General features: G+C 57.8%; 1 protein-coding gene across 1 annotated transcript; it reads right to left on the bottom strand.

Annotated features, from left to right (window-relative positions):
• Nucleotides 1-360: 360 nt before the first annotated feature.
• WNT10A (Wnt family member 10A) lies at nucleotides 361-12,600 on the bottom strand. Its single transcript, XM_043577847.1, has 4 exons — nucleotides 12,102-12,600; nucleotides 10,794-11,056; nucleotides 3,977-4,356; nucleotides 361-1,553 (listed from the first exon to the last, which is right to left on the bottom strand). Exons 1-4 carry the CDS (start codon nucleotides 12,209-12,211, stop codon nucleotides 1,056-1,058), a joined length of 1,251 nt encoding a protein of 416 aa, XP_043433782.1. The 5' UTR covers nucleotides 12,212-12,600; the 3' UTR covers nucleotides 361-1,055.
• Between the last annotated feature and the right edge of the window lie 1,339 nt (nucleotides 12,601-13,939).

Below are 13,939 nucleotides of genomic sequence, written 5' to 3'. Positions count from 1 at the left end.
CTCTAAAACACAAAACAAATGAATGAACAAACAAAAAGCAGGATCAGACCTATAAACACAGAGAACAAACTGATGGTTGCCTGAGGGGAGGCGGGCGAGGGGATGAACAAAATGGGTGAAGGGGAGTGGGAGATAATGGGCTTCCAGTTATGGAATGAATTAGTCACAGCACTACAAGGCACGGCATAGGGAACAGAGTCAGTGGTATTGTAATAGCATTATATGGTGACAGATGTATAGAGATGTTGAATCGCTACGTTGTACACCTGAAACGAACGTAACATTGCGTGTCAACTGTACTCAAATGAAAACAGGCTTTTAAAATGCAAACATAAAAAATAAACACTAAAGGGACCCCACTCCCCACACATCACTCTACATCCAGCACCGTGCTTTATTTGCTTCGTGGTACAGAGCATTGTCTGAGATGACCTGGTTTGTATATTTACTTGTTTATTGTCCCTCTCTCCCAACCAGAATGTAAACTCCAAGAGGCCGGGGCTGTGTCTCTCTTATTCACATCTGTCTCCCCAGCACCCATCGTCCCCTGCAGAGTGCCAGGCCACAAAGAATGCAAAATAAATATTTGTTAAATGAATGATGAGGGACAGAGGCCCTTGGGGGAGGGCATCCTAGGCCTCTACAGAATCACTTCAGCTCAGTTGCGTCCATTTCTTCTTTTCTAATCATCTTTCCCCTGCCCTTCAGCTTCCAGGGTTAGAGGTGAAGGCACGAAAGGAGACAGGCCCAGAGGCTGCCTGGCTGACACTTGCCCTCTGGAGTGGGTGTCGGGCAATCCCCAGCCCAACTGAGCCGTCTAAGCTTAGGGCAAGAAGCAGGGCGGCACATCAGTCCCGGAGCCCCCAGAAGTGAGTGGTGGGGTCCAGGCAGGCCTGGACTCTCCCCTGATTGCAGACTTGACCCTCAGAGCCGGGAGGTTCCTATCGGATCAGATGGTCCAAACTCCTCTCCCAGGAGCCAGGGCGACGCTGCTGCCGGGCCAAGACGGCAAGCCGCAGAGGGCCAGGCTCAGGGAGGGGAAGGAAGCCTTCCGCTCACTTGCAGACGCTGACCCACTCGGTGATGCGGCACTCCTCGCAGACCACGAAGCAGCACCAGTGGAAGCGGCAGTGGCAGCGCTCGCTGCGCGTCTGGCGCAGGATGTTGTGGCCGCGGCCGCAGCACATGCTACCGCAGCCGTCGGGGCCCGCGCTGCTCTTGTTGCACAGGCGGCCCACGGTGCCCGCCGAGTCCAGGCGCGGCTCGCGCTCGCAGAAGTCGGGCGACTTCTCGAAGTAGACCAGGTCGGCGGGGCTGGCCCGGCGCCGCGGCCCCGGGACGCCCGGGGCTGGCGAGGGGGCCCCCGCGGGGCCGGGCTCCAGCTGGCCACCGTTGCGGTTGTGCGGCCGGATGAGCGTGGCGCGGTGGAAGCGGCTGCGCAGCAGCGCCCCCACGGCGCGGAACTCCGGCGTCACCTGCCAGCACGTCTTGAGCTGGCAGCTGCCTGACGTGCCGTGGCACTTGCACTTCCGCCGCATGTTCTCCATCACCGCCTGCAGAGGGAGGCACGGCGAGGGGTGACGCCCGCGGTCGGCCCCACGGCCCTCCTCCCAGCGCAGGCACTGGCCTGCCAGAATCTCCTCGGAGACTTCTGAAACCGACTCCCATTGAACGGATGCAAAAGCTGAGGCCCAAAGCGGGGCAGAGTGGGGAGGCGGGCGCACAGCTCCTGAGCCAGGCAGTCGGGAGAAGAACTCCGCCTGCTCTTCTGCTGTTCTCCCATCCGCCTCCCACAAGGCCAGGTCCTGGGGGAATTCCCTCCTTCCTCCCCTCTTCTCCTTTCCCACCAGCTGCAGGGGGCTCTTGGGGCTGGAGGCTCTTGCTTCCTGAGGGGGGATCCCAGATCCTCAGGGAAATTCCCTCTCCTTCCATCCCTCAGGTGGGGGCCAGAAGCAGGGGGTTGCTGGCCCCACTGTATCCTATCCCCAAAGCCTCTGGCCTCAATCCAGGCTGTGAGTGGGGGCTGCGGGGAGGCTGAGAAAGCCCCTTTCCTTCTCTGGGCCCTGCAGCCCTTTGCAGGGAGCCTAAGGAGGGGACAGGAGCTGAGGAGTCTCCCCTTCACCCCATTATACCGGCTGGAGCTTATTCTGCCCACTGCTGAATGTCACAGTTCCTCCTAGGGAACAGTGAGCACCAACCGGGGCCAAAAGCTCTACCTGAATACAGAATGGGAGCAGCCCCCAGAGAGCCAGACCCTCAGCCCAATGAAAGCGAGAAGTTCCCAAGCATCCAAGGGAGGTAGTTACAGGGGTGTGGTATACCGACCCCCTGCCCAACTCTCAACCTGCCCTAGAATCTCCTCCCAAAGGACCCCTTGACATTATCCTCATTAGAGACACTGGAGACATCTTCCTTTCCCGGGACTCCATTCCAAAACACAGCTGCAGACAGGGAGACCAGTGATCTGGGGCCCTCACACCTGGGCGGTTAGTGCCAGAAGAGCGAGACCCTGCCCTCTGAGTGTTAAAGGGCTCCGCAGCTTGTAGGTGCAGCCTGTGGTGGCAACACCATGGAGGACCGAGCCCAGGGCCTCGGCTGGCCAACGGCTCCAGAACATTCGCTTCCCACAGACAGCAGCCATTAATTAACCAGTTTAACGAGGAGTAGGAGGCACTGTTGGTATGGGCTGGGATAGCATGGAAGCTTGGGAAAAGAGCTGCACTAATAGGGCAGGGCTGGGTGGAAGCTGGATGTGACCTGAGGGTGGATATGCCTCAGTTTACTTCACCTCTAAGTCAGGATGGGAAGAGCTGAATCAGCTCCGAGTCTTTGTGGAAGGAGTCGGTGAAGCACCGGGCCCAGAGGACAGGAGAAAGGGGAGTCAGGAGGCGCAGGTGCCAGGCCGGGTGAGGGGAAGCCAGAAATGAGGCCTGAGCAGGCCAGGCAGAGCCGAGAGAAGGCATAGGGGCTGAACAGCCAGAAAAGGAGGGTGTTGGGCTACCACGAAGGCTAAGGAGGCATCTTAGTGGAGGCACGCACCCAGCGCAGACGACCCTGTGGAGCGAAAGGCTCAGCTGCCCGGCGATGAATCCGCCTCTATCCCTTCCTTACCAGCTGCACCACCTTGGGCAAGCTTCTTCATCTCTCTGTACCTCACTTTCCATATTTGAACACGAGGCTGCTACTAGCACCCTCATAGGTAGTTGTAAAGATTAAAAAGGCTAATATGTGATGTGGTGTGGTGCTCCAGACGGTACCTAACACATAGTAAGCACTCAATAAATGCAAGCGATTGATTCTTTCTTTCTTTCCTTTCTTCTTCTTCTTCTTCTCCTTCTTCTTTTTCTTCTTCTTTTTCTTTTTTTTTTTAATTTATGACCTTTGAGGGAGTACGAACATTCAAGGATAGGGAGAAAAAGGAGGAAGGTAACCATAACACAGGACCTCAGTGGCCCCGAGGAACCTCCCCTTGCAGGAATCCCTCATTCTGCACAGAAAGGCTGGGAGAACAGGTAGAGGGTCACAGCATAGGATAGCACAGAATCATGGAACGTTAGAGCTGGGCCAGGGCAGGGGAGACTAGGGAGCTGGATGACCCAGTTCAACCTTCTTGCTTTATAGGGGAGGCCACAGAGAGGCAGAGCAAGGCCAAGGCCCCGGAGGCCCTGTCTGCAGCCCTGTCCCCACCACCACCCCCCCATCCAGTGCTCACCACAAAAAAAAAAAAAAAAAAAAAAAAAAAAAGCGAGCAGGCTGATCCAGGACAGGGTTTTTCTCATCCTTGCATCCCAGACTAGTCCAGTGCCTGGCACACAGTAAGTATCCAATGCATGTTTGATGACTGGATTAGGCAGGGACAATGAGAGAGTTGCTGAGTAAGGGGGGAGCTCTGGGTCCCAGAGCAAGGCCTGGGGGGAAGGGAGGAGCCCTAGGCAGAGGGATCTGGAGCAGGCCCAGGCGGGTGTGGGGCTCTCACCTGCCTCCCAACTCGGTTGTTGTGGAGCCTCATGCGTGCGTGGATGTCTCTGTGAGGCTCCCGGGAGTCCAGAAAGTCCTTCGAGAAGCGCTCCCCGAAGCCCACGTCGGGGCTACAGCCGCCCCACTCCCAGGAGTCCTGCAGGCCCGGGCTGGCAGGGGGCAGGGCTGGGTGTTCCGGGACCCCGTGGCTCAGGCCCTTACCGCGCTGCAGCGCGTCCAGCTGCAGGCGGTGCAGCTTCCGACGGAAGGCCTCCTCGTCCCCGCGCCGAGAGGCGTCGCAGCCGCAGGCCCTCAGTTTGCCCAGGGCGCAGGCATTGGACACCGCGTGCACTACGCCCGCTGCAGCGATGGCGTAGGCGAAGGCACTCTCTCGGAAACCTGAGGGTGGAGATCCAGGGAAAGGACTCTCAGGGGCCTCCACGTTCATCCCTCTGCCCTCTCTGCCCAACCTTCTTACCACACAAAGGGGAAATGGAGGCGCAGTGTTGGGGGAAGGTCTGGGACAAGGACACAGATTCGAAGAGGGGCAGAAATCACATCAGAAGTTCTGCATGCAGGGTGGAGTGTGGGAGGTCTCCCCAGAGTCCTCTTTTGTACTTCACTCCCTGTTCCACTAACATCACCCTTAGCAAGCTCAGAATTCGTGTCTACCTCTCTCCTGTTGGGCATAAAGTATCTGGGAAACATTTCTTTTTCAGATCAGGGACTTCATCTGTTACCTCTCATGTGATATTTGCAATTTAAAAATAAGCCTGCGGAAAGAAGGCAAAATTTAAGCTAAAAAAATAAATGACTAGAGATAGAATTCCAGGCCCCAGAAGATGTTCATGGGCAGAAGGTAACTAAGAGGAGAGTGTCCTCTGACAGCTCCCGGCCCCAAGATTGCCTGCCTGGTGCCACCCCTTGGGCCCCACTACAGAACACTCCCTGACTGCCAGATTCAAGAGGCAGAGGAAAGAGCCAGCAGAGTTTCCCCTTTTCCTGTCCACAGGACATCCCAGAAAATCTGCTCGGAGGAAACGGGCGTTGCCCAGCCACACTGCCTGCAGTGGGTCTAGGTCATCTGAAGAGGTTGTTTGAGGAATGCTGGAAATAAGCCCATTGCCCTGCAGGAGTGTTGAAAATTGAGAGGGAAGGGTGAGTTAAGGCAGACACCTTCTTTTTGATGCTCTGGAGCACAAAGCCCCTGACGACCACTTGCAGGGGCCCAGGACTTGTCTACACTACTTTTCTCCTCGGTGTTCTCAGCCTGAGCCATCCTCTGGGAAGGTCTGGGCCTGTGGCAGGGGGAGGCCTACTTACAGAGGACGGTCTGGCTCCTGGCCCCACAAGCTGCTTCTTCCTTATTCTGCATCTGAGAGGGGACCAGCTAGCAGCATTTTACAGGTTTCTGACCAGCCTCTGGAACCGAGAGAGTGTGGGCAGTGGGAGAAGAAGCCAAGAGCAATGAGAGCCTCCGTATGAAGAGGAGAACTCACCTGTGCCATAGGCACCTGTCGTGGAAGCCCAGACCTGGCTGGAGATTGATGGCTTGCGGGAGGCCAGAGAGTCAGAGGAAAAAAACTCTAGATCCTTCCACCCTAGTGCTGAAGCCTGGAAGCACATGCTCTGGGAGTTCCCATAGCCCTCAGAGAGCCAACCAGGACTGAACAGAGACCCTAGCCCAAACCTACCCCTCACACTCACCCTCTGCATCATAGGGTCCTGTCCTCCTTTTCTTGTCTAGCCAAAACGACGACGACGACAACAACAACAACAACAACAAAACTTGACAAAACGTGTAGTAGTTAAAAGTATGAACTCTCAAGCAGCCAGATTGTCTGGGTTCAAATCCTGGCTCTTCCACTTACTAACTGTTAATAGCTACCCAACTTTGACCAAGTGACTTGACCTCTGTGCTTCAGTTTTCATATCTGCAAGACAAGATTGTTTTTACCTGCTTCATTTTTGTCCCAAGGATTAAATTAGTTAGTAAATTTAAAGTACTTAGAAGAGCACCTTATTCATAGTAAGTACTGCACAAACATTAGCCATTATTGAGAAGTTCTTCCTGTTGTCTGACTTCACTCACTACTGCTGTAATTTTAGGCCATTGCTTCTTGTTTTCCCCAGTCAGGGACAGAGCCCAGAAGCTCAAGACCCATTTTAGAATAAATCACGTGGGCCACTAGAAGCCCATGAAGCAGGCTGTCCCTGTCTATCTTCTCTCTCCAGCTTGTGGCATCTCCAGAACCTTTCCGTAAGGAGCCCAGCTATGAACAGACAGGAGGGGATGAGGATTGGGCTGGAGCCTTTTAAGGGGATGTTGGGAATTGGTGGGAGGCAAAGAGGAGTAGACACTGACATGGGATGTAGGGCCCAAGAGAAATGGCAGACCTAAGTCCCTGGGGAGCACAGCCTGTGTTTATCCCTTGCCTTTTAGCTGTGGAACTCTGAGCGCTTCCCTTATTGCTAGGGGAGTCATTAGCCCACTCCTAGGACAAATGGCAATACTCAGACTTCCAGAAGCAGCCCAAGCCTCAGAAATCATCTCCCCCTCCAACACACACACACACACACACACACTGTGCAAAAGGGGGATGCCCAAGGTCACAGGGGTTACAGAGCAGAACCAGAGCAGGACCCAGGCCCAGCTCTCTCAGCTCCCAGGCCTGGGAACTGGCTGCTAAAGGACATTGGCTCTAGGGAAGACATGTTCCTGAGTAAGAAACCCAGCCAGCCCAATTTCCAGTTTCCATGGCCCTATCTATGCACAGCACCAAGAAAGAGCAAGAGGCTGGTCTAGGGGGATGTGCCAGCCTAGACCAACCACCATCTTCCAGGCCAACCACCATCTTCCAGGCTCTTTACATTCAGAGGCAGGCCTGGAGGAATCTGGAAAAATGTAGTCTACAGTCTACATAGAACACCCCTACCTACCCAAGGCAGCTAAAGACACCATCCCATGGCCTCTGGCAGCTGTCACAGCCACGTTTAGTGGTGACCAGGCAGGGCTTGTGTGACCACCCTCTGCTCCAACATCCAAGATTCAGAGAAGTCCAGACTGCTGGGCCTCTGCCCCCAGCTCCCACTCAGGGCCCCAGTTTCGGTCCTGGCCCCGGCTGTCTGGGGCAGACGCAGGCACTGTGCCATCTGGCCAGCTGGAGGGGGAGAGGGGTGGGGCCATGGCCAGCTGGGCTGCCTGGAGCATGGAGGGAGGGGGGGTGCTTGTTAAGACGCACAATTAGCCGTCCTGCCTTTGATCTGGGACAGGGACTGCCAGCATCTAAGTGGAGTCAGCTGCTCCTTCAGGCTGCAGCCAACGGCCAGGAAGGGGCTGGGGGAGGAGGTTTGGAGGGCAGGGGAGCATGGAGGAGAGAGAATTCAGGAGCCAGTGGGAACCAGGAGGGGTCAGAGAAGCTTGAGCCCCGCCTATTTGAGTCAAAGAGGGAGGGAAGGGGAGAGATCTGGTCTCCATTCCCTCCATGCATATAATCTGTGCATGCTCATGTGCCTGGCCTGAGAGAGAGGAAGAGGTTGTGTGCATGTGGGAACACTTAGGGGTGACACTGAATGTGGCTACACGTTTGTACAAACAAAGGTAGGTATCTGTGCGTGTGTGTGTGTGTGTGTGTGCATGTGAGTTTCATTTCTTGGACTACTCCATTGTGCCACTCACCTCTGGACACATGGTGGGAGCTTGGGAGGCAGTATGGCAGGGGGTTGAGTGCAATCTCTAAAGACAGCTGGCCTGCATTTGAGTCCTGGCTCTATAGCTCACTTACAAGCTGTGTGACTAATGGCAAGCTACCCAACCTCTCTTAGCTTCATTTGTAAAATGAAGATACTAATAAGACCTATCGCATGGGGATTGTTCGAGGATGTTAAAGTACAGATAAAGTGCTTTAGAACAGTGCCAGACAAACAGCAAGTACTTAATAAGTATTAGCGAATTCATTGGGTGCTATTAGAATAATGGAACTTTAGGTGATCCTGGGATATAATTGCCTGTGCCTCTTCTCCTCATCTGAGTGCCACCACGCACCCCACGCCTGGAGGCCTAGCCATAAAACCAAGACTCCTCAAGGATGAATGTAAAAGAGAGGTGGGAGAAGAAAGAACCAGAGCCTTGGAGAACAGAGGCCAGACTCTCAAACTGTGGGCTTCCATTGGGCTGAGAACCCTGCTTGCTATAGAGCCTCATGCCCCCTCTTTCCATCCATTCCAGATGGGTCTGGGCCCTGCCTTCCCAAGCTTGTCCACTCCAGGTGCTCAAGCACTCTTCTCTCCTTCACTGGAATTCCATCCCTTCAGCCCAACCCATTTTCAGGGAGATGTCAGGACAATTAGATGGCAGTAACAGTATTAAGGTGGCAGGTCCCAGGGACCACCTCCTCCCTGCAGTCTCTGAATTTTAAACATGGCAGAGTGCACCTTGAAGAGAATCCCACTGGCAGTCTGGGTTGGAAGAGCGGTCAGCAACCAGTACTCCAGTTGGGGGAAACAGGTCACCTGACCCCACATGGGACAATTCATAACTTGAAAAGAAGGGGAACTGGGGGAAGGACCCCGTCCAGGGGAATGGCTGCCACCAAGAGTGGCCCCGTGGAATTCAAATTTAGGTAGTCCTCGAAGTGATGGGCCAAGATGGACAGCGACATAACCCCAGAGGAGGGTGAACACAGATACCGAGTGAGAGAGGGCTGTAATGGTGGCCCCTGGAAAGAGAAAGTGGCAATTTCTTCCAGAAGCCTAGAGTCCCCTCCGAGGAGGGACAAGTAGAAAATGGGATGTCTCAATGCAGGAGCAAAAGCCACATAGGTAGGACAGTGTTCCAAGGCCAAAGGAAAGAGCCCAGCCCCCCTGCCAGAGCCCGGCCGCAGCTGTCCCGCCCCTCCCCACGCGCTGGGCGCTGCCCCGCCCTGGCTAGCCCCGGCAAGTCTCCCCCCCTCCACCCCTAACCTCTCCCCCTACCAGTCCCCCCAGCTCACCTCCCGCTTATTAAACTGCAGGTGAACCCGGGAGCGCCTGGCACCGCGCCAACCCCGCGTGCTTCCACCGCTCTGAACTCACCCTTGAGCTTCAAAGACCCCACGTCCTCCACCAGGCCACACGGGCCTCAAGCGGGCGAAGTAATCAGGACGCGTGGGCGCGCTCTATCTAGAGGGGGCAGGAGGCCCAGAGGGGAACTGGGGACACCGTGGCGGGGAAGAGGGATGAAGAGCTTGTCTTGCCTTGCCTCATCTGGAGCGGCAGGGGTGAGACCTCAGCGCCTATTCAACCCCCCGCGAGCAAAACCCAAAGCAAGGCCTCCGGTGTCCTCACCTCCCGGGCCCGGGTGCTGGAGGGGAAACCGGGCGTCGGGGAGCGCACGGGTGACCTAGAAACCCGGAGTGGGAGCAGGCGCGCGGCGGCGGCGAGCACCGGCGGGGCCCGGCCCGGGCAGGAGAGAGGCACAGGCCTGTCACTTGGCGTGGGCGAGCGCGGGGCAGACCGGGGAGGGGCGCCCCGCCGGGGGTCCCGGGCAGCCGCAGACTGACGGCTGGCGGGGCTTGGGTGCGGCAGGGCGGGCGGGGCGGGAGCGCGGGGCAGGGGCGGGCGGGGGTGCCCCTTGGAGAGCCGCGCGGCCCGGGCCGGGAGCCGTCTGCCGCGGCCCGCGGGGATTAGTTCGCGGCTGCATGCCGCCACACGCGTCGGGCTGGGCTCGGCAGGATAGAAACAGCGCCCCGGGCGCGCGGGGGAGGGAGGTGGGGAGGGCGCGCGGGGGCGGGGCGGGCGGCCTGGGGCCGGGCTGGAGGAGGCGGCGGTGGCCCCTGACTTGGGGGCCCAGGGGATGCAAGTAGGGGTCCTGGTGAAAAGGGAAAGGCCCCAGCTTGCCGAGTTCTTTCCGGAATAGGGTGCTTTAGAGTCTGACTCTCCTAGAAGCCTCTGGACCCCAAGGGCACAGAATATAGGGGTACAACTCCTCCTCCACTGGGCAAGAAAATTGGACAAGTCTCAGAGCCAGGTCCCCACACTGTCCCACTCAAGCAGCTGAGAGGAGAGGTGGATAACGCCTATCTTCCCCCAAAAGGCCTGAGGCAAGGCCTAAGGTACCAGGGCAGGAGACGGGTGGGAACAGAAATGAGTGACAAGGCCTCCTGCCATCTCCAACCCTAAGGGTTGTCAGGGTGGGCCCTGGGTCACTCAGAAGTCACAGAGGGAGGACAGGGATCGGGCTGTGGCTTCTCTGGGCTGTGAGGGGAAGAGGGATTGGCAGGGCGGTCGGGCCTGCTGGGCAGGAGGCGGGCACACACCCAGTGCCTCTGATTCAGAGAAGGTTTTCGGGGGCGGTGAGAATGACACAGAGGCTGGTGGTGTACCTTGCCGGGAAGAACTTCTGCAGAAGTACAGACATTTTACCTGCCCCAGCTTCCCTCACCTACCCCATTTGGCAAAAGTCCTCCGTACTGACTCTGGGTACTTTATCACGGGCTCTCCATCCCAAGTGCTGTTTACTAGAGGGTAGAGGGTAAACTGAGGAAGGTGACAGATACTTATATTTCCCAGGCTTGAGATATACAGTGTCAATGACCAGGCAGGATAACCCAGGAGTCAACTCTCGGGCACAGAACCTGCTACGGTCAGCCCACCCAGCGCAGGCTGGAGACACATCTTCCCCGTTTGGCTGGCCCCCATGGACTGTCCAAGACCAGAAAGAGCAGAGGAGCAGCATGGTTGGTAGATGGGCACCTGGGGAGGTTGCCAGCTTGAGGCAGTGGGGATGGTTGGCAGATAGCTTTGGGGGTGGGGTGCTGAATGGGGTGGGCAGAAGGGCAAGGGCGAGGGGCAGCTACCTCTGCTGAAGATGGGACTCTCGTAGGGGATCTTGTTTCGAGTCTCGAGACTAGAGCAGTTCCAGCGCTGGTCCCGGAACTGGTGCTGGCACTCGTGGATGGCGATCTGGATGCCCTGGATGGCTGAGGCGGCCACGTCGGGGTGGCGCACACACACTTCCATCTGCCGCCTACTCAGGCCCGGCAACGTTAGGCACACCGTGTTGGCATTGAGCACAGGCTCCGGGGGGAGGCGGAGGCCCAGAATGTCGTTGGGTGCAGACCTGCAGGTGTGGGGGTTGGGTGTGGGTGAGTGTTTTGGGGAGCTAGGAGGGCCCCATTCAACAAGTTACACTCAGTCCCAAAGGCCACAGTTCCTCTTCTCCAACGCCTGCTTCTGAAGGTTTGGCCCATCATGTATATTCCTAAAGCATTCTCCTGTCCTTGATCCTCTCATTTCCTCCAACACCACCCAGCCAGCCGCACACCCACACAGGTTAACGTGTAAATGGACACACATCCGAAATGCCTGCGTACACAGTATTTCATAAGTACATCCCCAGGCATAGATGCTCACATACGTAGCGATCCCCAGGAGACCACTCCCAAGACATGTTTCAGACAGTCACAGTCACACAGACACACTGCTGCACACATGGAGATGGCCACCCAGACCCAGGAACACTTCCACACATGCATGCTTCAGTCAGGCATCGTTATACACACATACACAAAGACACTCACAAGCATACACATGTGTTCATCTTAACATACACTGATCCAGAAGCTCGCACATTCACATATATGTGGACACACAGACTGCTATTTAACAACATAGCTTGCAGGGCTCACAATATCACACACACACACACACACACACACACACACACACACACTGAGAACCCTTCCAGCTGCAGTGTCACAGTGACCCCACCTGAACTACTCCCTTCCAGCCCCCAACCCATGCCCCTGTCTGGGAGTGATCTCCAAGGAGGAGCAACGCAGTCTGAGCTTACTCCTGGGGTAGGGGTGCATTCCCCTGGCCTGGCATGGACTCCAGGTTGGCACTTGCTCCCCTCCGCGCACACACCTCCTCTTCCAGTAGCCATCACTTTCCTGGGCACTGCCTTGCCTCCCTGGACTGCCCATACTCTGTCACCAGTTCAGCCCCCTCCTGTGAGGGCACTGTCTTTCATTGGGCACCAGCTCTTTTCTGAGACACTGTCCCTCCCTCCTTCCAGGGTCCCCTGCCCCAGAGGGAACGCCGGAGGCCCCCGTGGCTGGGGGTCCCAGCTCTCCAGGAGGGCGGGGCGTAAGGTGAGGGCTCACCTGGGCACGGCGGCAGCCAGCAGCAGTAAGAACAGGAGCGCGCAGAGCGCGGGCCGCGGCTGGGGCCGAGGTCGGAGCCGCAGCCAGGGGCAAGGGTGGGTGCTGCCCATGGCGCGCGGGCCGTGACGGGCCAGGAGTGGGGGGCTCACAGCCCGGCGGGACCGGCGAGCCAGGGGCGACGGCGCATGATCCGCGGGGGTCGGGGCGGCTGCGACACGGAGCTCCGACTCGGGTCACGGCTCCGAGAGCAGACGGCGCCCGCCTCCCCGCTCCATGGGGCAGCGCCCCCGGGCACCGCCCTCGGGGTGGGGGGGCGGGCGGGCGCACCGGGCACCTCCTGGCACAGGGGTCCGGGGAATTTCCCGAGGCCCCCCTGCGACAACTCCCGGTGCCTCTCGAGGGTAAGGGGGGCCCGGAGGTGCTGCGGGCTGGGGATGAGAGGCTGGGTGCCCGGGAGCCCCCCAGAGCAGCGCCACGAGCCTGTGCTTCCGAGGGCGTGCGAGGAGGGCGGGGGGTGGGGGGGGGGCGGGTGGTGTTGAAGGGGGGACGGCGCTGTTTGTGCCCGGCCCCACCGCCCAGAGAGTGAGTGACTGTCCCGGCACAGGGAGCTCTACCGCCTCCCCTTTCCTCCCTCCCCCCCCCCCCCCCCCCCCCGCAGAGTGTCTCAGGGCTCTACCCCAGGTGACGTCACTACGGGGGGTGGAGGCGTGTATGGGTCCTGAGGCCACAGCGCCCTTCGGCTCCGGACTCGGGGTGGAAGCGGCGGTGCAGAGGGCTGGGGAAGGAGAGGTGTTGGGGTCTGTGCGCGCGTGCACGTGGAGATGCCAGTGCCGGGCGCGCTGGTTTGTGTAAGAAGGTGTGTGTTACTGCGAAGTGTGTGTGTCTGGCTGAGACACAGCTGTCGGGGAGCGGTCCTCCCCAACATACACACCTGCAGGGACTGGAGGGGAGGGGCTGGCCCCCCTGCCCACCTCTCCCACCTCAGGAGGGACTTCCCAGGCTTGGCTGGTGTAGCAGGTGTGTGTGTGGGGGGGGGTCCCGTAAAGGGGTTTGGCAGCCTCTGGATTTTGCTCTTCTTCCCTGTGTGACCTTAAACAGGTGCCTCGTGCTCACTGAGCCACCCTCTGCCCTTTCATGAAATGAGGTTACTGAGGCTCACCTCATCTGATCAGTGAACCAATGAAGGTCAAAGTGCTGGGACTCCAGTAAATGTCTGGGAGCAGAACTCCCTGGGGTGACACACCCTGGGAGAGGTATTAGAGAGCCTTCTAATCCCAAAAGTGTGTATTTTGTCCCCTTTTAGTTCTTAAGAAAATGAGGCTCAGAGAGGGCCATGACTTACTCAAGGTCACACAGCAAATGAAGAGCTGGAATCCAACCCAGTCCTCTTGACTCTGAGCACAGCAGCAGTGGCCCCAACACTGAGCGCTGCTTCCCTGGGCCTTCCTGCAGATGCTCCAGATCTTGCCTGGCCCTTGCTACCTGTACTTGGTTCTCTGGGAGCCACCCAAAACCGGACTCCTGACTCAGGCCCACTCCTCTCTGGGATTCCTTCATGTCCTCTCGCCCCAGCTGAACACTACAGCCAGGCAAGGACCTGAGGAAACAGCAGACTGGGGACAGAGGCTCCAGCTTCTGTTTCTGGTTCTAACCTGGGCCCCGATAGTGAATCCTATTCCCACTGTGGCCTTAGCATCCTCCTCTGTACAATGGGCACAAGCCTCTCACTCTACTACACACACATACCTCCCTCCCAACCTCATTGCCCTCTCCTGGTTTAAGGACAAACTACCGGAGCCTCTGGGCTCTGAGACAAAAGGGGCCCGTTCCTGGAATTG

The sequence above is a fragment of the Prionailurus bengalensis genome, chromosome C1, assembly GCF_016509475.1.
Source record: "Prionailurus bengalensis isolate Pbe53 chromosome C1, Fcat_Pben_1.1_paternal_pri, whole genome shotgun sequence".
Taxonomy (NCBI): Eukaryota; Metazoa; Chordata; class Mammalia; order Carnivora; family Felidae; genus Prionailurus; species Prionailurus bengalensis.
This window is presented reverse-complemented; position numbering and strand designations above follow the sequence as displayed.

Bases quoted from the DNA above. Each gene is read 5' to 3' on its own strand.
- WNT10A (XM_043577847.1), bottom strand. From the start codon at position 12,211: ATGGGCAGCACCCACCCTTGCCCCTGGCTGCGGCTCCGACCTCGGCCC. The intron at 11,057-12,101 runs GTGAGCCCTCAC...CCACACCTGCAG, and splicing joins CTGGCTGCCGCCGTGCCCAG to GTCTGCACCCAACGACATTC. The intron at 4,357-10,793 runs GTAGCTGCCCCT...CTCCACCCTCAG, and splicing joins GAGTCCCATCTTCAGCAGAG to GTTTCCGAGAGAGTGCCTTC.